The sequence below is a fragment of the Oryctolagus cuniculus genome, chromosome 11 (genome assembly GCF_051225735.1).
Source record: "Oryctolagus cuniculus isolate XC-2025 breed Fujian yellow rabbit chromosome 11, ASM5122573v1, whole genome shotgun sequence".
Taxonomy (NCBI): domain Eukaryota; kingdom Metazoa; phylum Chordata; class Mammalia; order Lagomorpha; family Leporidae; genus Oryctolagus; species Oryctolagus cuniculus.
This window is the reverse complement of record NC_142877.1, coordinates 123,299,999-123,321,225: the sequence shown is the minus strand read 5'-3', so window position 1 is coordinate 123,321,225 and position 21,227 is coordinate 123,299,999. Positions and strand designations below refer to the sequence as shown.

The 21,227-nt window shown below is 62.6% G+C and overlaps 1 protein-coding gene across 4 annotated transcripts; it reads left to right on the top strand.

Moving 5' to 3' along the window:
* Positions 1 to 116: 116 nt before the first annotated feature.
* Positions 117 to 21,185, top strand: TUBGCP6 (tubulin gamma complex component 6). Of its 4 annotated transcripts, XM_070053070.2 has the most exons (25): positions 117 to 990; positions 1,537 to 1,700; positions 4,858 to 5,068; positions 9,736 to 9,909; positions 10,869 to 10,990; positions 11,598 to 11,676; positions 11,773 to 11,882; positions 11,964 to 12,055; positions 12,148 to 12,287; positions 13,150 to 13,299; positions 13,860 to 13,941; positions 14,028 to 14,116; positions 14,188 to 14,303; positions 17,113 to 17,251; positions 17,431 to 17,505; positions 17,688 to 19,017; positions 19,129 to 19,184; positions 19,285 to 19,435; positions 19,516 to 19,684; positions 19,750 to 19,891; positions 19,990 to 20,184; positions 20,258 to 20,390; positions 20,494 to 20,707; positions 20,779 to 20,978; positions 21,062 to 21,185. In XM_070053070.2, exons 1-25 carry the CDS (start codon positions 259 to 261, stop codon positions 21,151 to 21,153), a joined length of 5,157 nt encoding a protein of 1,718 aa, XP_069909171.2. In that variant the 5' UTR covers positions 117 to 258; the 3' UTR covers positions 21,154 to 21,185. The 4 variants fall into 4 exon arrangements, 3 of the variants coding, with proteins under 3 accessions (XP_069909171.2, XP_089163918.1, XP_089163917.1); XR_016216444.1 differs by lacking the exon at positions 21,062 to 21,185 and having other exon boundaries at positions 125 to 990; positions 19,769 to 19,891; XM_089307791.1 differs by lacking the exons at positions 117 to 990; positions 1,537 to 1,700; positions 4,858 to 5,068 and adding an exon at positions 8,932 to 9,010.
* Positions 21,186 to 21,227: the final 42 nt, after the last annotated feature.

Below are 21,227 nucleotides of genomic sequence, written 5' to 3'. Positions count from 1 at the left end.
TCCCGCGAACGTCCGAAAGCCCGCGCAAGGCCCGGGGCGCCACCCGCGCGCGAGTTCCGTTCGGTTTTGTCACGGGTCAGTGACACCCCCCCAGAGGTCAAGTTCTGAGGCAGAGGGGCGACGCCGGGGGCCGCCGCCCGAGGAGGAGGAGGCGGAGGACCGGCCCCGTCAGCTCCGTGCGGGGCAGCCGCGGCCCTCGGGGTCGGGCCCGAGCCGCAGCCCGGCCGCGCGGACGCGTCCTCCAACGGGCGGGGCGGCATGGCCAGCATCACCCAGCTGTTCGATGACCTGTGCGAGGCGCTCCTGCCGCCCGCCAAGGCGCGCCCGGGCCAGCGCGCGCTGAGCCGGCCGAGGGCCAAGCGGGGCCTCAAGCGGGTGGCCTACGACGCGCTGTTCGCGCACCTGTTCCGGGACGAGGCGCCGCCGCCGGAGCCGCCGAAGCTCCCGGTGAGAAACAAGATCCTCATGCTGTCCTTCGACTTGAGGGTGGGCGGCCTGGGCCCCGAGGCCGACCGCCTGGAGGAGCTGGTGGACGGACTGGAGGCGGCCGCGAGCGGCCCGCTGCGGGAGGTGCGCGCCGCGCTGGACCTGCTGGTGCTGCTGGCCGGCAGCGGGCCGCCGCAGGGCCTGCCGCGGAGACGGGGCTACTTCCTGGGCGGCCCGCACGTGCGGAGGCGCGTGCCCTACGGCGGCTACGGCTGCTGCGACCTGCGCGCGGCCGAGGCGGACGTGTGGGCCCTGCTCGCCCGGGAGGAGAGCCTGTGCCACAGCATGGTCCAGGAGACGCTGCAGGTGATGGACGCCGCCCCGGGCACCGGCCTGCCCACCCTCGGGCTCTTCTCGGGGGACGCCTGTGGTGACAGATTCGAGAGAGAGACCCGGGTGTCTCTCTTCGGCGCTCTGGTGCACAGCCACGCCTACGACATGGACGTCCGCCTGGACCTGCCCCCAGTGCCGGACAGCGCCGACCTCTCCGGACTGGCCATCAAGGTAGTGCGTGCGTGCGTGTTGCTCTGGCCTGTCCCGTGGGCTGTGGACGAGAGCAGGAGTCAGGCCGGGAGCTGAGGGGCCCGCTGCTGTCCCGCGAGGCCACGTGGCTCAGCCATCGCTGCGCCCAGGGTGCTGCTTGGACTCGGTGTGATTCAAGCGGCGAGAGCCGCGTTTCCCGCGGCCGTAGACTGCCAGGCTGTGAAGTGCGCCGGAGGCCGTGGTGTTACCCCGCGGTCATTTCACTGCTGCGCGTGGGCCTGCAGGGCCGGGCTGGGGTACATGTAGGACTTTCTCTGCCTACGATTTCCCGTGCAGGTGGAGGCTCTGGGTTAGAGAGGTTTCATGGCAGGGTTATTTTAAGTTTCGTGGAGCGTGTGGCTTTCGAAGCTGTACATTGATTTCCTTAATGGCGTAACTCTGCACCGGGTGGCGCACCTGAGCTGGAGAAAGGCAAAGAGCGTTTGGCGCTGGAGTCGGGCCCTGGGGGTTCCCGGGCGCCTCACAGGCTCGGGCACCGGGCGATGCGCTTCCCTCCTGTGCTCTCAGGTCCCTCCAAGCCTGGATCAGTGGGAGGATGAAGGGTTCCAGTCAGCGTCCAATCTGACCCCCGATTCCCAGTCGGAACCAAGCGTGACGCCGGATGTGGACCTGTGGGAAGCTGCGCTCACCTACGAGAGCAGCAAGCGGAGGTGCTGGGAGCGAGTTGGATGGTGGGTGCGCCTTCCGTTGCCTTCGAATGCTCTGCTCTGCCCCGCCCCGCCCCGCTTCGTGTGGCCATGGCCTCGGGGTTCAGCCAGAGTTCTGGGGGGTGAGCAACGCAGAGGGCCCCGACTCCTGCTGGGCCAGTAACCTCTGCAAGCCGGGCAGCCGGGCAGGTGTGTGGGCAGTGCCCTGGAGAGGTGCTCCCTGGGCTCGGGTGCTGACATCCAGAGGGGTTGGGAGCGGCCACTGTGGCTGGTGAGACGGCCTGGCGTAGCGGCCCGCACGGAGGCCACTCATCAGTTCCCGGGCAAGGCCCCTCCACTCATAACCTCTGCGTGTCTCTGCTGATCCAGTGCATTTCCCAAATGTTTGGTCCTGGAGCCCTCTCCACACCCAGCGCAGTGGTGATTCCGAGCAACGGAAGATCTGGGCTGGCCGGGTCCCAAGGGGTCCTCTGAAGCAGCTCTGGGCCCCTGCTGGCCTGGTGCGTGGGCCACTGTCCCCACTGACTGAGCCTCCTGGGACCCTGCTGGCCTGGTGCGTGGGCCACTGTCCCCGCTGACTGAGCCTCCTGGGCCCCTGCTGGCCTGGTGCGTGGGCCACTGTCCCCACTGACTGAGCCTCCTGGGCCCCTGCTGGCCTGGTGTGTGGGCCACTGTCCCCACTGACTGAGCCTCCTGGGCCCCTGCTGGCCTGGTGTGTGGGCCACTGTCCCCACTGGCTGAGCTTCCTGGAGGGAAGTTCCTGCAGGGGCCTGCTCCCTGCTCCCTGGCATGGTGACGTCGGCAGTTGTCCTGCCTTCTTGGGCTTCTGTGCCCTGTAGCCCCCTGCAGGGCGGGAGACCTGTTTGCCTGTCTTCAGCTCTCTGCTGTCTTCTCGCGTGTTTGACAGGTGGGCCTGCAAGTCAACGTGCTCTGCAGTGAACATTGGCTAGTGACGTTCGTTAGGTCCCGTTTTTCTTTTCTTCGTTTTTAAAAAGATTTGTCATTTTATTTATTTGAAAGTTACAGAGAGAGGTAGAGCTGGAGAAGGAGAGAGGTCTTCCATCCGCTGTTTACTCCCCAAATGGCTGCAATGACCAGAGCTGAGCTGATGCAAAGCCGGGAGCCAGGAGCTTCCTCCAGGTCTCCCACGTGGCTGCAGGGGCCCAAGGACTTGGGCCATCTGCCACTGCTGTCCCAGGCCATAGAGAGCTGCATCGGAAGTGGAACAGCTGGGACTCGAACCAGTGCCAATAAGGGATGCTGGCGTTCAGGCTGGGGCTTTAACCTGCTGTGCCACAGTGCCGGCCCCAGGTCCTGTTTTTGGGTCAGTGTTGAGGAGATGAGACTGCCCACCAAGCGACTGTGCTCATCACCTGTTGTGAATGCACTGGTCCTCTTGCTGTCCCCCCAGCACTGAGGGACACCTGGTGGTTTCCCGTGAGGACCACAGCCAGGGCTCCCCTGGTGTTTTAATTTAGGACGTTCGGATGGGGGCACCTTCAGCCGTTGGGGGACACACAGATGGGAATGCAGACTTTCTTAGGCCAGGGAAGTCATGGAGCGAGAGTGCAAGTGCTCCAGGGCCTGAGGCGGCACCGCTGTGGAGTCCAGGGTGTGATCTGACAGGTTTGCCAGGGGCTGTTCTCGCTGGTGGCTTTCCAGCAGTGGGCACAGGTTCTGGAGGTGGGGGTGACTCAAGCAGTGACAGGCGGTCAGTGGGGTGAGGGCAGCGGGAGGAGGACACTGGGGTCAGCTGTTGTGTGGACCACAGTGAGGAGCTTGGGGGTGGAAGTAGACGCTGTCGGTGGTGACTGAGCCCTGCTGTGCTGGGAATGTCCAGCCTCACATTCAGACCAATGCTAGCGCCACGTGAGGTTGTAAGAACTCACGACTGGAGGCAGCGTGCCCAGTGACCTGCTGAGTAGAGTTGAAGACGGGGTCAGCAGGTGCACAGCCGCCATCACACACACATAGCCACGTAGCGGCTCGGCCAGAGTTCGCCTCCCAGGGTCCTCCACAGCCCACTCTGGTTGTAAGCCTGGTCCTAAGACCCCTGGCACTGCAGGTGGGCCACCCTGAGGCTGTGGCCCAAGTTCATTTGGCAGATTTTTGAGCCTGTTTCTGTTTAAATCCCTCCTCTGGCAGAAGCTTCTGCCTGTTCACGCACACTCCAAGACACACTTGGCGCTCGCCTTACGACCCCATCAGGGGCACCCTCCCCTTGTCATCCGGAGGTTGTGGGAGGCTGTGGGCCGCAGCTGAGTCTTTCAGAGGCTGCAGTGGTTGGATTCTCTGTCACCCGACTGGGGGAAGCGTTGAGGGTTGTGGGCGCGTGTGGGGATCTGTTGTTCCCACTCAGTGGCCTGGGGTACTGCCTGTGGCTCTGTGGTCTGCTCCGCCAGCCGTCACGGGGGACCTGGGCAGCATGGGTGGTGGGCAGTGAGGTGGCGCCCATGACCTGCGCAGCTGTCCTGAGGTCCTCCTTGGGGTGACCAGAGGACTGCAAGGGGGTGTTCCTTTCTTCACTCCCTCTTGCACTCAGAGGTCTGGGCTCTGGACTGGCCTCCCTCCAGCCGTGTCTGAGGCAGCGGACGTGGCCAGTGCCACCTTCCAGGAACTTCCTCTGGGTCTCCATGGATGGCAGGGGCCCAAGCACTTGAGCCATCTTGCGCTGCTTTCCCAGGCCATAGCAGGGAGCTGCGTTGGAAGTGGAGCATCTGGTGCGTGAACTGGCACCCATGTGGGATGCCAGGAACACAGGCAGCAGCCTAACCCGCTGTGCCACAGTGCCGGCTCTTTATTCTTTCTTTCTAAAACTGAAAATCCCACCGTGTGCACAGATCACATTTTGTCCATGACTTGGGTTTATTTCTAAAGTAAGAATATGTTGATTAAGTTGTCAGCCCAAGGACCGCTGGTGTGGGCCACGGCCACTCTTCTGGTTGGACTGGTGGGGGCACTCCTTCTGCTCCCTGGACCCCAGGCATGTGCCCTGGACACGCTTCTGCACAGCTGTCCCGATGGCCTTGCTCAGGGCCAGCGCAGAGCCTGGCTGAGCCAGCTGCAAGGTGGGCTGTTGGTCGGTGTTCCTCACATGGTGTTGTTTTGATTCGCTCTCTCCTGTTCATGCGCGCACAGAGCTTTTCGCTCCGTCTGCTCACCCTCCTCTGTCTCCTCACAGCCCTCCTGGCCACAGAGAGGAGCCCTACCTCACCGAGGCGGGCAGGGATGCCTTTGACAAGTTCTGCAGGCTCCGCCAAGGGGACCTGCAGGTGCTGAGCGGGGGCCTCCTGCAGGCCCCGGTGCCCCTGCAGGTGGAGGAGCGCGAGCTGGTGAAGGACGTGCTCAACATCCTGATCGGCGTCGTGTCCGCCTCGTTCTCCCTCTGCCAGGTAGGACGCACGCGCGGCTGTGGGGCTGTCCCGTGTGGATAGCTTGCCGTGTGCCAAGCAAGGCCGGAGCACTTCATGGGGTGGGGGTGAGGCCCTGTGCAGGAGTACAGGGAAGGCCGGCTCCGCAGGCTGCTGCTGGTTACAGCCGGTCCTCTCATTTTGTTTGAAAATATCTTTTAAGATTGATTTATTCGAGGGACTGGCATTGTAGCATAATGAGCAAGAGGCCGCCTGCAGGGCCAGCATCGCGTGTGCACGCTGATTCAAGTCGCGGCTGCTTCATTTCCTTCCAGCGCCCTACTAGTGTGCCTGGGAAAGCAGGCACCTGCACCGCATGGGAGACCCAGCTCCGGTGGCCATTTGGGGAGTGAACCAGCAGATGGAAGATCTGTTTCCCTCTCTCTTTCCCTGTCACTCTGCCTTTAAATAAATAAATCTTTTTTGTTAAGAGTTATTATTTATTTGAAAGGCAGAGTGACAGAGAAAGAGATCTTCCATCTGCTGGCTTATTTCCCAGATGCCCACAGCAGCCAGGGCTGGGCCAGGCTGAAGCCAGGAGCCAGGAGCTCCATCCAGGTCTCCCGCGTGGGTGCAGGGCCCGAGCATCTGTGTCTCCCAGGGTGCATTAGCTGGGCGCTGGGTCACAAGTGGAGTAGCCGGGGCTCCAGCGTGGCATGTGGTGTGCACTCCGCCTCAGTGCCTGCCCCATCCACATCCTTTCAGAAACTTAATAGAAATAAGGTCGCAGTCTTCAGTGAGACGGCAGCCCGTTCTGGGGAGAGGGCTGACCTCGTCCTGCATGTGCCGTCCTTGCTGCAGATCAGCTGACTGAACCTGAGAGTTTATTTCTGCGCTCTGTTCCGTTTGTGTGTCTGACCTATGAGTACCGCAAGGTTATGTTATTCTACATTCTTATTTTCTTTTTATTTGAAAGGTGGGGAGACACACAGAGACAGACAAGGAGGCAGAGTTCTTCTGTTGGCTGCTTTACTGCAAATGCCTTTAATAGCTGGGGTTAGGGCGTGCCATAGCCAGGAGTCCAGAACTCTCTCCAGGTCCTACTCAGGGTGGCAGAGACCCAACTACTTGCGCCATCACCTGTGCCTGCCAGGTGTGCACCAGCAGGGGGCGGGACCCTGGGGCTGGGCTGCAGGACTTCCGAGTGCGTCGTCGCTTCCTGCCAGGCGCCTGCCCTGGTGCTGCGCTGTTCTGGTGACTGTAGGTTTGCAGGGGCTTTGAACTGGGGAAGTCTGAATCCTCCAGCTAAATTCTTCCTTTTCAAGACTGACGGATATTTGGGGTCTCTTGAGGTCCTATATGAATTTTAGGATAGATTTTTCTGTTTCTGCAAAAAATGCTGTTAAGACTTCATAGGTCAGGGCTGGTGCTGTAGCGTAGTGGGTAAAGCCTTTGCCTGCAGTGGTGGCATCCCATATGGGTGCTGGTTCAAATCCCAGCTGCTCCACTTCCTTTTTTTTTTTTTATTTGACAGAGACAGAAAGAAAGGTCTTGCTTCCATTGGTTCACCCCCCAAATGGCCACCATGACTGGCACTATGCTAATCCAAAGCCCGGAGCCAGGTGCTTCCTCCTGGTCTCCCATGCGGGTGCAGGGGCCCAAGCTCTTGCGCCATCCTCCACTGCCTTCCCAGGCCACAGCAGAGAGCTGGACTAGAAGAGGAGCAACCGGGACTAGAACCCGGTGCCCATATGGGATGCCGGCGCCACAGGTGGAAGATAAACCAAGTGAGCCATGGCGCCGGCCCGGCTGCTCCACTTCCAATCGAGCTCCCTGCTATGGCCTGGGAAAGCACTGGAAGATGGCCCAAGTCCTTGGGCCCTTGCACCCACGTGGGAGACCCAGAGGAAGTTCCTGGCTCCTGGCTTCGGATCAGTGCAGCTCTGGCTGTTGCGACCATCTGGGGAGTGAACCAGCGGATAGAAGACCTCTCTCTCTGCCTCTGCCTCTGCCTCTCTGTAACTCTGCCTTTCAAATAAATAAATCTTAAAAAAATAAGACTTGATAGGGACCGGGTTGAGACCGTGGGTCACTGCCGTTCACTCGTGTGTCCGTGTACTTAGTCTTAGTTGCTTTCAGTAATGTATCGTTTTCAGTGTGAGAACTTTTTACTTCCTTGGCTAAATTTATCTCTAAATGTTGTGTTTTTGCTGTTGCTAATGTGAATTAAATTTTCTTAACTTTTTTTCAGATTTTCATTTTTGGTGTATAGCAATACGGTCGTTTTTTGTGTATTAATCTTGTAGCCTGTAGGTTTACTGAATTTGTTTTATAAACACCACACACTCCTTTTTAAAATTTATTTATTTTATTTGAAAGGCAGAGTTACAAAGAGGCAGAGGCACAGAGAGAGAGAGAGAGATCTTTCATCTGGTGGTTCACTCCCCAAATGGCTGCAATGGTCAGGGTTGGGCCAGGCTGAAGCCAGGAGTCTGGAACTCCATCTGAGTCTCCACATAGGTGATAGGGGCCCAAAGACTTGAGTTACAGAGAGGGCAAGGGAGAGAGAGAGAGAGAGAGAGGGGTTTTCCATCCACTGATTCACTCCCCAAATGGCCATAATGGCCAGGGCTGAGCAAGGCTGAAACCAGGAGCCAGGACCTTCCTCTGCGTCTCCCATGTGGGTGCATGGGCCCAAGCGCTTGGGCCGTCTTCCGCTGCTTTTCCAGGCACATAAGCAGGGGGAGCGGGATTGGAAGTGGAGCAGCTGGGACATGAACCTGTGCTCATACCTGCTACGCCACAGTGCTGGTCCCTCCAGTATTATATTGAATATAAGTCCAGCAGCAAGCATCCTTGTCTTTTTTCTAAAGCATGTTTTACTTTATTTGGTGGGGCTGGGCCAGGCCAAATCCAGGAGCCATGAACCCCATCTGGGTCTCCACGTGAGTGGCAGGGGCTGAAGCACTTGGCCCGCCACCTGCTGCAACTCCGTGCATCAGCAGGAGGCTGCGTTAAAGCCCAGTAGCCGGAGCTTGAACCAGGCACTCCGATATGGGACGCAGGCGTTGCACATGACGGCTGAAGCCACTGAGCCACAACTCCTGCCCCATGTTTTATTTCTGAACTTAAGGGAAATGCTTGCAGTTTTTCATCATTGAGTTTGGTGTTTGTTATAGGATTTTTTTTTAAAGATTTATTTATTTATTTGAAAGAGTTACAGAGAGAGGAGGAGAGGCAGAGAGAGAGAGAGGGAGAGGGGAAGAAGTCTTCCATCTGCTGGTTCTCACCCCAGATGGCCGCAACAGTTGGAGCTGTGCTGATCAGGATCCAGGAGCTTCTTCCGGGACTCCCATGCGGGTGCAGGGGCCCAAGGACTTGGGCCATCTTCTACTGCTTTCCCAGGCCGTAGCAGAGAGCTGGATGGGAAGAGAAGCAGCCAGGACTAGAACCAGGACCCATATGGGATGCCGGCACTTCAGTCCAGGGCGTTAACCTGCTGCGCCACAGCACTGGCCCTGTTGTAGGATTTTCACGTGTGGCCCTTATGTTGAGCAAATTCTCTTTGATGAGCATTCCTAGTTCCTGGAGTGTTTTCTCTGGTAAGGGTGCTGGGTTTTGTTAAATGCTTGTTCTTCACTGATTTTCCCTCCCGGTCAGGGTGACTGGTGGGCTGCTCTATGCTGAGTTTTCCCAGTTTCCTGGAATAACACCTCGCCGTGGCTTGTGACCCTGCTACTGTTCTGTTGGCTTCGGTTTATAAGTATTTTATTGAGGATTTTAATAAAGACTTAGATATTACTTACTTGAAAGGCAGAGTTACAGGAAGAAAGAGAGGTATCTTCCATCCCCTGTGTCACTTTCCAAATGGCCTCAGCATCCAGGTCTGCTTAGGACTCAAGCCAGGAGCCAGGAGCTCCATCCTGACCTGCTTCACGGGTGGCAGGAACCCAAGTCCCTGGGCCGGTGTGTGCTGCTTCCCAGGTACGTTAGCGGGAAGCTGGATTGGAAGCCGAGCAGCCCCGAGTCACCCTGGCGCTCTGACTGGATGCTGGCTTTGCCAGCAGCATAACCCACTGTGCCGCAGCACCGGCTGCCACACGCATCTTCTGTTTTGGTGCAGGCATCTACGGCTGTACCACCCCCGCCCGGCTCGGCACTGCTTTCGCCACCTCCCCTGCTTTCGTTGTGAGGGCAGTGCTGTGGGGAACCTGCCACGACAGGTCTCTGGCTCAGCTTCCACTGCCGCCTTCGCCACGCCCCTGGGAGCTGCATTTTCAGCTGTGATGGCTTCTGCCGCGGGAAGGGTGTCTGGGTGGGGTGGGCGTTGTGGCGCACAGGTTAAGCTGCTTTTGTCGTCAGTGTCCCGTTCGGGAGCTCATGCCTTCCCATCCAGCTCCCTGCTAATAGCCTGGGAAGGCAGTGGAAGATGGCCAGGTGCTTGGGCCCCTGCACCCACGTGAGAGACCCTGATGGAGTGCCTGGCTCCTGGCTTCGGCCTGGTCTTTGTGGCCATTTGAGGAGTGAACCGGTGGATGATTTCTCTCTTCCTCTGTAGCTCTGCCTTTCAGATAAATAAATCTGGTGTTTGCTTTTTGCTTTGGGAGCTTGCTGTTGGAGGGTCTTGGGGGCCCAGTGGGCAGGGTGATGATTGGGTGCGTGGATGGCTGCACCCTGAGGGTCCACGGCCCCCGTGCCCTGCCCTGCAGCTCACACAGGCCTTCGTGGTGAAGCGCGGCGTCCACGTGTCGGGAGCGTCCCCTGAGAGCGTCGGCAGCCTGCTCTCGGAGGTGGCCGAGTACGGCACCTGCTACATGCGCCTGAGCCGATTCTCGCTGCAGCCCGTCTCAGACTCTGCTTACAGCAAGGGCCTCGTGTTCCAGGTGCGGCCCTTGGCTCCACGAGAGCTGTGTACACGGCAGCCTCCCTCTGTGTCCTCAGGAAACGCGGTACACACGTCTGGGCCATGGGTGGAAGGAGGCAGGTGTGGGCAGTGTTGGGAGACCTGCAGGGAGGAGGAGGTACTGCAGGGCAGGTGCAGGCAGGGGGCAGCTCCTGGGTCGATGCGTAGGCGCTCGAATGTCGGCTTCTGTGCCGAGCGAGGCTGCCTCCCGCCACTGTTTCTTCCTGCGGATTGCACCTTCAGGTGCTGAGAAGGAGCCCACAGGCGCGTGCAGGCTTGGCCATGTGAGGACAGGTGTGCCTACGAGAAGGGCAGCTGTGGGGCTGGAGGAGCTGGGCTGCGTGAGGTGCCTTCAGCTTGGGGGCTGCGACACCTTACTGGGGCAGAGGGATGTGATGAGGGTTAGACTTCAGACAGGTGGGCTGGGGGGGGTGGGTGCAGTGGGACCGGTGTAAAGGAGGAACCCTGAGGGCTGCAGCCAGTGGGGAGGGGTCAGACTGGGCACCCAGGCTGGCAGTGGGGCCAGTGAGGGGAAGCTGAGCAGGGTGGGCTCTGGGAGGTGTGCCCAGACAGGCCCAAACAGACAGCTCCTGGGGTGGGTGGTAGAGCTGTGCTCCTGGTGTCGTAGTCTCAGCATGGCCTGAGGGCTGTGTGTGGCTTAGGGTGCTGGTACCCACAGGCCCTGTGGCCAGGCAGTTAGAGCGCCTGTGCCCAGGTCCAGCTGCCTTCCCCAGCGTCGCTCCCCGGGTCCCTGGTGCCAGTGTCCCTGCAAGGACAGGATCTTGGGGGTTGTCCTCACTCACAGCTGGGCTAGTGCGGCTGGACCTGGCTGGTAGGTGCCCGCTGCTCGTGCGATGTGGAGGCAGAACCCTTCCCCAGCACCTGGGAGCCGTGGCCATGCCGGTGTCCCGGCTCCTCCCAGCCCTCTCCCTCCCGCAGGCCTTCACCAGTGGCCTCAGGAGGTACCTGCAGTATTACCGGGCCTGCGCCCTCTCCACCCCGCCCACCCTGAGCCTCCTCACCATTGGCTTTCTTTTCAAGAAACTGGGCCGGCAGCTCAGGTGAGCTAACCTGGACTTCAGGGCGTTGTGGGGGGGGGGGGCAGTGGGGGCCAGCTCAGCTGCCTGGCCGGGGGCCGTGTGGGGGCCAGCTCTGCTGCTTGGCAGGGGGCTGTGAGAGCAGTCCTTGCTTGTGAGCCCAGCGGAGGCCCCTGGGCTCCTTCCCAGGCAGCAGTAGTATCTCATGGACGTGGCCTCTGGTGCCCACCAGCTGGCTGTCCCTTGGTGAGTGTCCAGAGACATGAGAGTGGGGGGCTGCGGGCCACTGGGGAGGTGGGAGCTGTGAGGGTGTGGGGCCCCCAGGGCTGGTTGTCAGAGGTGGTGGGGGAGGTGGGGCCTAGGGAAGGGGGTGTCCTATGGCTCCGTTGTGTGGAAGTGGTGAGGGGCCTTTGGGGGTTTGGTCGTCCCGGCCTGAGTAGGCATGAGCTGGAGGTGGAGAGGTGGGGTTCTAGGTGTGGGGTGAGCAGTTGTGAGTCAGGAGGAGCTGGAAGGGTCACAGGTCAGGTGGGTATGTCAGGGACGTCTAGGTGGGCAGCGCAGGGGCACGGGACCGGACAGGCATCCTGGAAGATGGGCTGTCTCCCCTGGTCTGACGCGGTCTCTGGTCCAGGTACCTGGCTGAGCTCTGTGGCGTGGGCACCGCGCTCCCAGGGACCAGTGGAGGAGGACCCAAGGCTGCATTTCCTACTGTGAGTTGTGTGTCTGCGTCCTTGAGTGTGGGGGGCTGAGTGTGGCCCCTTGGTGTGCGGCCCTGTGGACTGACTGGCCTCCCCTGCCCTCCGCAGGGCGTGAAGCTGCTGTCCTACCTCTACCAGGAGGCCCTGGACAACTGCAGCAACGAGCACTACCCGGTGCTGCTGTCCCTGCTGAAGACGAGCTGCGAGCCCTACACGCGGTGGGTTGCCCGGCACGGCGGGGTGGGCTGTGCACACGAGGGGCGTGCCCGCCTCGCCCCTGACCCCTGCTGGCCCCGCAGGTTCATCCATGACTGGGTGTACAGCGGGGTCTTCAGAGACTTCTATGGGGAGTTCATGATCCAGGTGAACCACGAGTACCTCGGCTTCAGAGGTGCGTGGCAGCGGCTGGGCTGGGCTCTGTGCCGTGGGCCCGGGGTCGGCGGTCGCCGTCTCAGCCACCCATGTGTTCCGCCCCACCTGCAGACAAGTTTTACTGGACCCATGGCTACGTGCTCATCTCCAAAGAGGTGGAGGACTGCGTGCCCGTGTTCCTGCGGCACATCGCCCACGACGTGTATGTCTGTGGGAAGACCGTCAACCTGCTGAAGCTGTGCTGTCCGCGGGTGAGGGCCTCCCAGCTCCACACAGCTGGGCCTGTGCAGGGGAGGCCGGGCGAGCCCGCGTTCCCTCACACCTAGGAGACAGAGGTCAAGGCTGCTGTCTGTTAAAGACTTGGGAGGCGGAGTTACAGACAGAGAGGTCTTCCATCCACTGGTTCACTCCCCAAATGGCCACGGCGGCTGGAGCTGTTCCAATCCGAATCCAGGAGCCAGGAGCTTCTTCCCAGTCATCCACATGGGTGCAGGGGCCCAGGGAGTTGGGCCATCTTCCACTGCTTTCTCAGGCCACAGCAGAGAGCTGGATCAGGAGTGGAGCAGCCAGGACTCAAACCTGCGCCCACATGGGATGCTGGCACTGCAGGTGGAAGGTGTTTTTTTTTTTTTTTTTGGTTAAGATTATTTATTCAAGAGGCAAAATTATAAACAGAGAGAGGGAGAGAAAAGTCTGCTCCACTGGTTCACTCCCCAAATAGTCCTAACGGCCAGAGACAAGCCGATCCAAAGCCAGGAGCCAGGCGCTGCCTCTGAGTCTCCCACGCAGGTGCAGGGCCCAAGCACGTGGACCATCCTTCCCTGCTTTCCCAGGCCAGTGCAGAGATCTGGGTCGGAAGAGGAGCGAGGAGCAGGTGGCACTGAACCGGCGCCTCAGATGGAGCCTAACCTGCTATACCACAGCGCTGGCCCCAGAGACCAGAGCTTCTGAAAGGCTGTTTGCAGGGCGTCAGTCCTGTGTTACAGGGTCCAGGCAGGGGCGTCTGAGACGCCTCCTGCGGCTGGGGCGATGTGCCCGGGTTCAGCAGTGAGCTGTCTGAGAACCCCTCCTGCCCTGCTGTGCGGCTCACCGCGGCGCTCTCTCTGCTGGCAGCACTACCTCTGCTGGTCCAACATCCCGGTCCCTCGCATCTCGGTCATCTTCTCCCTGGAGGAGCTGAAGGAAATCGAGAGGGACTGTGCTGTCTATGTGGGCCGGATGGAGAGGGTGGCCCGCCACAGCTCCGTCAGCAAGGAGGAGAAGGTATGTGGCCACACGGGTGGCGGGCTTCCCTGTGCCCCGCCTCCTGGGCTCCCGGTGGCGGTGGGGGTGGGGGTGCCCGGTGTGGCTCCTGGGTGAGGACACCACAGGCATCAGAATGAGCTGGGCCGGGGCTTTGCCCTGTCCTGTGGGGCTGGTGGCCTGACCTGTGCCCCAGCCTGTGCTGACCTGGACGGCTGCCTCGGCTCTTCCCTGGGCCCTGCAGCCGAGGGCTCTGCGCTGGCGTGGCCTCTGCACGAGCGGCCCTGCTGCGCCTGGGAGCAGGGCTGTGGGTCCCCTGGGGACTCAGCGAGCAGGTGTTGAGCGGGAGACCCCCTCTGGGGCTGGCATCTGGTGGGGAGCAGGGAGACCTGGCCAGGGGCAGACCTGAGAGGCTTCTTTCTCTAAGACCCCTTGTCCTCGTTCAGGGCGGGTCACACCACCAGTGGCCTGGCGCCAGCCTGTCACAGCCTGGGTGCGCGGTGTGGGGTGGTGGGTGTCCCGGGCCGTCCCACGTAAAGAGGGGAGAAGTTGGTGCTTTGCTCACTGATGACCTTTTCCAGGAATTACGCATGGAAATTGCAAAGCAAGAACTAATTGTCCACGCCCGGGAAGCAGCGTCACGGGTCCTGAGCGCGCTGAGTGGTGAGCCCAGCCCCGAGTCCTCCCCTCTGGGTCCCGGCCCTGCTGGGCGCTCCGCAGACCCTGTGCCTCTCGTCGCCCCGACGCAGATCGGCAGAAGTCGGAGCAGATGGCCGTGGACGCCCAGAAGCGAGAGCAGTTTCAGCGGCTGAAAGAACAGTTTGTGAAGGATCAGGAGGTGGGTAGGCCCAGCCCCAGGGGTGCAGGCCCCTGGAGTCCTCGGGTAACCAACGGCTGTGTGTCACGCAGCGGCGTCTCGCGGCGAGACAGGAGGAGCTGGATGACGATTTCAGCTTCGCCCGTGAGTTCCGCGACCGGGAGAAGAGGCTGAAGGCCCTGGAGGAGGAGCGGGAGAGGAAGGCCAGGTGGGGCAGCTGGGGCTGGGGGGGTGGGGGGAGGAAGGCCAGGTGGGGCAGCTGGGGCTGGGGGGAGAGGAAGCCAGGTGGGGCAGCTGGGGCTGGGGGGAGAGGAAGCCAGGTGGGGCAGCTGGGGCTGGGGGGGAGAGGAAGGCCAGGTGGGGCAGCTGGGGCTGGGGGGAGAGGAAGGCCAGGTGGGGCAGCTGGGGCTGGGGGGAGAGGAAGGCCAGGTGGGGCAGCTGGGGCTGGGGGGAGAGGAAGCCAGGTGGGGCAGCTGGGGCGGGGGGGGGGAGAGGAAGGCCAGGTGGGGCAGCTGGGGCTGGGGGGAGAGGAAGGCCAGGTGGGGCAGCTGGGGCTGGGGGGAGAGGAAGCCAGGTGGGGCAGCTGGGGCTGGGGGGAGAGGAAGCCAGGTGGGGCAGCTGGGGCTGGGGGGGAGAGGAAGGCCAGGTGGGGCAGCTGGGGCTGGGGGGAGAGGAAGGCCAGGTGGGGCAGCTGGGGCTGGGGGGAGAGGAAGCCAGGTGGGGCAGCTGGGGCTGGGGGGAGAGGAAGCCAGGTGGGGCAGCTGGGGCTGGGGGGAGAGGAAGCCAGGTGGGGCAGCTGGGGCGGGGGGGAGAGGAAGGCCAGGTGGGGCAGCTGGGGCTGGGGGGAGAGGAAGGCCAGGTGGGGCAGCTGGGGCTGGGGGGGAGAGGAAGGCCAGGTGGGGCAGCTGGGGCTGGGGGGAGAGGAAGCCAGGTGGGGCAGCTGGGGCGGGGGGGAGAGGAAGGCCAGGTGGGGCAGCTGGGGCTGGGGGGAGAGGAAGGCCAGGTGGGGCAGCTGGGGCTGGGGGAAGAGGAAGCAAGGTGGGGCAGCTGGGGCTGGGGGGGAGAGGAAGCCAGGTGGGACAGCTGAAGTGGGATGGGGAGGCCAGATGGGGCAGCTGGGGCCCGGTGGGGCTTCTGGCAGCAGAACTTGCCCCAGAAAGACGGGTGTACTGAGCCCAGAACAACACCTGGCCTGTCACCGGTGGGTGATGGCCTCTGCTGTTTCTGGATGTCGTCAGCTGTCCTGTGTCATCTCTGGTTTTCTTTTCTTTTCTTTCTTTCTTTCTTTTTTTTTTTTTTTTTTGGACAGGCAGAGTTATAGACAGAGACAGAGAGGAAGGTCTTCCTTCTGTTGGTTCACCCCCCCCCCCCCCACATGGCTGTTACGGCCGGCACGCTGCACAGATCCGAAGCCAGGAGCCAGGTGCTTCCTCCTGGTCTCCCATGGGGTGCAGGGCCCAAGCACTTGGGCCATCCTCCACTGCCTTCCCGGGCCACAGCAGAGAGCTGGCCTGGAAGGGGAGCAACTGGGACAGAACCGGTGCCGCAACCGGGACTAGAACCCGGTGTGCCAGCACCGCAGGCGGAGGATTAGCCTAGTGAGCCGTAGCACCGGCCCTCTGGTTTTCATGAGTTAGAATCTGGCACCATCCATGCACTGGATTTGGTGTCCTGACTCTGTCTAGCTTTAGCGACTCCTGTTTATTTTGAAAGATGTATCTATTTGAAAGAGTTACAGGGAGAGAGAATCTTCTATCTTCTGGTTCACTCCCCAGATGGCTGCAAGGGCCAGGACTGGGCCAGCCAGGTGCCAGGAGCTTCATCTGGGTTTCCCACATGGGTGAGGGGAGCAAGTACTAGGACCATCCTCCATGCTTTCCCAGGCCATTAGCAGGGAGCTGGATCAGAAGTGGAGCAGCTGGGAGTTGAACCAAAGCCCATATGGGATGTCAGGTGTTGAGGCAGCAGCTTTACCTGCTACACCATGGCAACGGCCCCTATTTATTTTATTTATTTATTTTTTTGACAGGCAGAGTGGACAGTGAGAGAGAGAGACAGGGAGAAAGGTCTTCCTTTACCTTTGGTTCACGCTCCAATGGCCGCTGTGGCTGGCGTACTGCGCTGATCTGAAGCCAGGAGCCAGGAGCTTCTCCTGGTCTCCCGTGTGGGTGCAGGGCCCAAGCACTTGGGCCATCCTCCACTGCACTCCCGGGCCACAGCAGAGAGCTGGACTGGAAGAGGGGCAACCGGGACAGACTCCGGCGCCCCGACCGGGACTAGAACCTGGTGTGCCGGTGCCGCTAGGCGGAGGATTAGCCTAGTGAGCCACGGCGCTGGCCGGCCCCTGTTTATTTTAAATCTGGTCCAGCAGAGAGGTGGGCATCTGTGGTGTCAGCTTGTCCTTAAGCTGGGAGGAGAGCTGGACCCTTGAGGGGCTGGCTCCATGTTGTCATGAAGCCCCTTGTGGAAGGCCCGGTCCCTGCATGCCCTGGCCTAGTCTTGTGGTGGTGCCAGGGAGGGTGTGCGCAGCTGCATGCGTGGGAGTGGACATCCTCCTCTTTACACGTGGAGACCTGGCCTGCAGCTCCCGTGTTGGAGGGGCCAGGCCAGGCTAGAGCCCAGTTGGTTGAATCTAGCAGATCACGCCCTGGGCTGGGTGGGCTCCGTGGGTGTTTCTGCGTTAGTGCTTGGCTCTCCGCAGTTTCCCCTGCAGGACAGAAAAGGCCTTCTCCACAGCTTGGAGAGTGAGGCCTCGTTCCCAGGAGACTGGGCCCCCAGCTCCCTGCTCGGCCCCTGTGTCAGGCTGTGTAGATTCTCACTCGGGTGTTTGTGCAGCAGACGTGTGTCTGTCCCGGCTGGGCAGTTTGTCCATCAGTGCTGCTCGGTGGAAGGCTCCTGCCTAGCCACTGGCAGGAGCAGATGGAGGGCAGGGGCCTGGGGAAGCGGCACTGTCCCAGATGAGGGCAGCTGCTGGGTGGCAGTGACCGTGGTGACAGTGTCCCCCGGCGCGGCCCCAGGCAGGCGCTGGAGGACCACTACAGCACGCTGTCTGCGGAGGCGGCTCGGCGGGAGCAGAAGGCGCTCTGGAGAACCCAGAGGCACCGGCTGGAGAGTGCGCGGCTCCGTTTCCTCCTGGAAGACGAGAAGCGCATCCAGGTAGCACAGGGTTCAGGTGACAGCTCTTCGGTGTCTCTGGGAGGGGCCGCTGGTCGTGCAGGTGCAGGGAGGGAGGACTTGTGTCTGCGCAGCTCCCTGCCGGGTCTGGCCCAGGGGCGCGTTGCGGAGGCTGCGCTGGCCCCCGTGCAGCTGCTGCTCTCCGGCGGGTCTTACTGCAGGGGATGCTCAGAGACGTGGCTGAGAGCTGCAAGCCCCAGGGGCCGCTGGGCGCCGTCCCGCGTGTGCACTCCCAGGTCAGTGGCCCAGGGCGCCCTAGGTGGGTCTGAGCTGAGCCGTGTGCACCTGGTCTGCCCCATCCCCACGTCCGAGTGTCTGTGGCTGTTGACTGTGGTGGCGGAACCAAACCTGGGGAACAGTGGTGGCCGGCTGGGAGGAAACGTGAGGCCACACAGGGCCCGACGCGCGTGTGTTTCAGGTCGTGTCTCCAGACTGTGAGCACCCAGACGGAGTCCATGGCTGTGACCCGGGGCCTGCAGCCAGGGGTTCCCCAAGCAGGCCACGTGGGCCAACACTGCCCCCTGTCGAGGCCCCAGCAGTGGGAGCCAGGCAGGAGGAAGAGGCTGTGTGTGTGGAGGAGGCATCACCCGCAGGCCTTAGTCTGGGAGACTTCCTACCCTTGGGCTCAGGGCAAGAGCCGCCTGCACAGACCCAGACTCCTCTCCTGGAGGAGGCCCTGCAAACCATCAGCTCTGCCCTGCCCCCCACAGCCTCTGGGGAGACCCCTGCTGCAGCCAGCACACAGCCCTCCCCCCGACAGGAGCCGGACCTTAGCACTGCCCTGAGGCCACCTGTAGCCACCTCACCTTCGCAGGGGCCCCTCCCAGCTGTGGCAGGTAGCTCAGGGGAGGAGCCCTGGCCATGGGAGGGACCTTCAGGGAGGCTGGGTGCCCACGTGCCTGACACGCAGGTGGCCATGCCCCTCCCACACCCACTTGGGCATGTTAGTCCCCAGGAGGAAAGCAGCTGTCCTGGGCACGGGTCAGGGGGCAGTGACTCCACAGGCAGCTTTGCTTCCGGAATGGCTCCCGCCCGGCCACGGTGGAACACCCACGGGCACGTGTCAGACGCCAGCATCAGGGTTGGGGAGAACGTGTCGGACGTGGCTCCCGCTCGGCCACGGTGGAGCACGCATGGGCACGTGTCAGACGCCAGCATCAGGCTCGGGGAGAACGTGTCGGACGTGGCTCCCGCCCGGCCACGGTGGAGCACCCACGGGCACGTGTCGGACGCCAGCATCAGGCTCGGGGAGAATGTGTCGGATGTGGCTCCCGCCCGTCCACGGTGGAGCACCCACGGGCACGTGTCGGACGCCAGCATCAGGCTCGGGGAGAACGTGTCGGACGTGGCTCCCGCCCGTCCACGGTGGAGCACCCACGGGCACGTGTCGGACGCCAGCATCAGGGTTGGGGAGAACGTGTCGGACGTGGCTCCCGCTCGGCCACGGTGGAGCACCCACGGGCACGTGTCGGACGCCAGCATCAGGCTCGGGGAGAATGTGTTGGACGTGGCTCCTGCCCGGCCACAGCGGCATGCCCACAGATGTGCCCCTCAGTCCCATCTGATGCTGAGGGCGCGCTCCCCAGAGACTGAGGCCACTGTTCCTAGTCCCAGCCCCACGGTGTCCCAGTCAGGCCTCAGCCTGGGAACACAGAGCCCTGCCCTGGAGCAGGAGAGCAGTTTCCAGACATCGCCCTGGGCCCTGGCTGGGCTGCACACCCTTACAGACGGCGTCCCCAAGGAGCCAGGTCAGGATGTGGCTGCGGGGCCACGGGGCCTGGGAGGGAGCAGTGCTGGCCTTCCCGTCCCTGCAGCAGGGTGTGGGCCTCAGATTCCCTGTTGTCCTTGTGCCCACGCAGGCCCAAGGAGTGGGGACACGGAGGATGTCTCTCCAAGTTGTCTTCCGAGCTCACAGGTCAGGTGGACGCTGGCTGGGGGCCTAGGTTACCCTGGGGGGAAGGGAAGTGGGCGCAGGGTGCTGGTGGGTGGCAGCTGTTCAAGGGTGACTTTTTCAGGGACGCTCAGCTGCCCAGAGCAGCCCAGGCTCTAGTGAGGCGGAGGCCCAGGCAGAGGCGGCCCGGCGCTGGGACAGGGAGCAGGCCTACCTGGCAGGCCTGGCCAGCCAGTACCACCTGGAGCAGTATCCAGACAGCTATGAGGCCATGTGTGAGTGGGCTGGCTGGGGGGAGGAGCCCTGGGCCAGCACATCCCCCGGCCACCAGCGACCGTCTGTTCTGTCCCCACAGCAGAGCCTCCGGCCGCCCACCTCATACATCACCTGCTCCCCCGGGCCTTCGCCCTCCCCGTAGACCCGCAGGTACAGTCGGCCGTGGATGAGACCGCCGTGCAGCTGAGCGAGCTGCTGACGCTGCCCGTGCTCATGAAGCGCTCCCTCTCAGCCCCGCTGGCCGCCCAGTGAGTGCCCCCCGCCCCCCCCTCCCCCTGCCCGCGGGCCACCCTGACGCAGACCCCGCCCCCAGCATCTCCCTGGTGAACAAGGCGGCCGTCGACTACTTCTTCGTGGAGCTGCACCTGGAGACGCACTTCGAGGCGCTGCGCCATTTCCTGCTGATGGAGGACGGGGAGTTTGCCCAGTCCCTCAGCGACTTGCTGTTTGAGAAGGTGATGCCTGGACACGCGTGTGGGGGGAGGGCCCGGCCCTGCCTGGGTGGCCTGGTGCGTGTGGGGCTCCTCTGGACGCCTGTCCCTTCCCGCCTCAGCTCGGGGCCGGGCAGACGCCCGGGGAACTCCTCAGCCCCCTGTCTCTCAACACGGCCCTGAGCAAGGCCCTGCGGTGCAGCCTGCACGGGGACGCCCCGCACGCCGCCAACCTCTCCTTCGCCCTCAAGTACCTGCCCGAGGCGTTCGCCCCCAACGCCCCCGACGTGCTGAGCTGCCTGGAGCTCAGATACAAGGTGAGCGGCGGCCCTGTGGCGGGCAGCGGGGGCCGTGCCGGGGCCGTGGGTGCTGAGCTGGGCTTCCCGGCAGGTGGACTGGCCCCTCAACATCGTCATCACCGAGAGCTGCCTGAGCAAGTACGGCGCCATCTTCTCCTTCCTGCTGCAGCTCAAGCTGATGATGTGGACGCTCAAGGACATCTGCTTCCACCTCAAGCGCACAGGTGAGGCCCCCCCGGAGCCCCGCCCCCCCGGACCCTCCCCCAGCCCCCCCCGGACCCTCCCCCAGCCCCCCCACCGCCCCGCCTCACCCTCTGCCTCTTGCAGCCCTGCTGAGCCACGCGGCCTGCTCCGTGCAGTTCCGGCAGCTGCAGCTGTTCAAGCACGAGATGCAGCACTTCGTGAGAGTCACGCAGGGCTACGTCGCCAGCCAGATCCTGCACGTCAGCTGGTGTGAGTTCAGGGCCCGGCTGGCCGAGGTGGGCAACCTGGAGGAGCTCCAGCGTGCTCACGCCGAGTACCTGCACAAGGCTGTCTTCAGGTGAGGCGTAGGGCACCTGGGCCGTGGCGCCCGTGTGCGGGCCCAGCCCACTGACAGCCCTGCCTCCCCAGGGGCCTGCTGACCGAGAAGGCCGCCCCGGTCATGAACATCATCCACAGCGTCTTCAGCTTAGTGCGCAAGTTCCGCAGCCAGCTCATCTCCCAGGCCTGGGCCCCGGCGGCCGGCCCCCGCGGCTCCGAGCACCCCAACTTCGCCCTCATGCAGCAGTCCTACCAGGCCTTCAAGTACTACTCCCACTTCCTGTTCAAAGGTGAGGCCTGCCGGAAGGGCAGCCCAGGGTGGGGGGCGGCAGCCACGCGGGCGGCAGCTGAGCGAGGCCTGACCCCTCCCCAGTGGTAACCAAGCTGGTGAACCGCGGCTACCAGCCCCACCTGGAGGACTTCCTGCTCCGCATCAACTTCAACAGCTACTACCAGGACGCCTGAGGTCTGCCCTAATAAAGCCGCGCTCGGCCGCCCGCCTCTCTGTCCTGCATGGGGGGGGCGGGACGGCAGAAAGG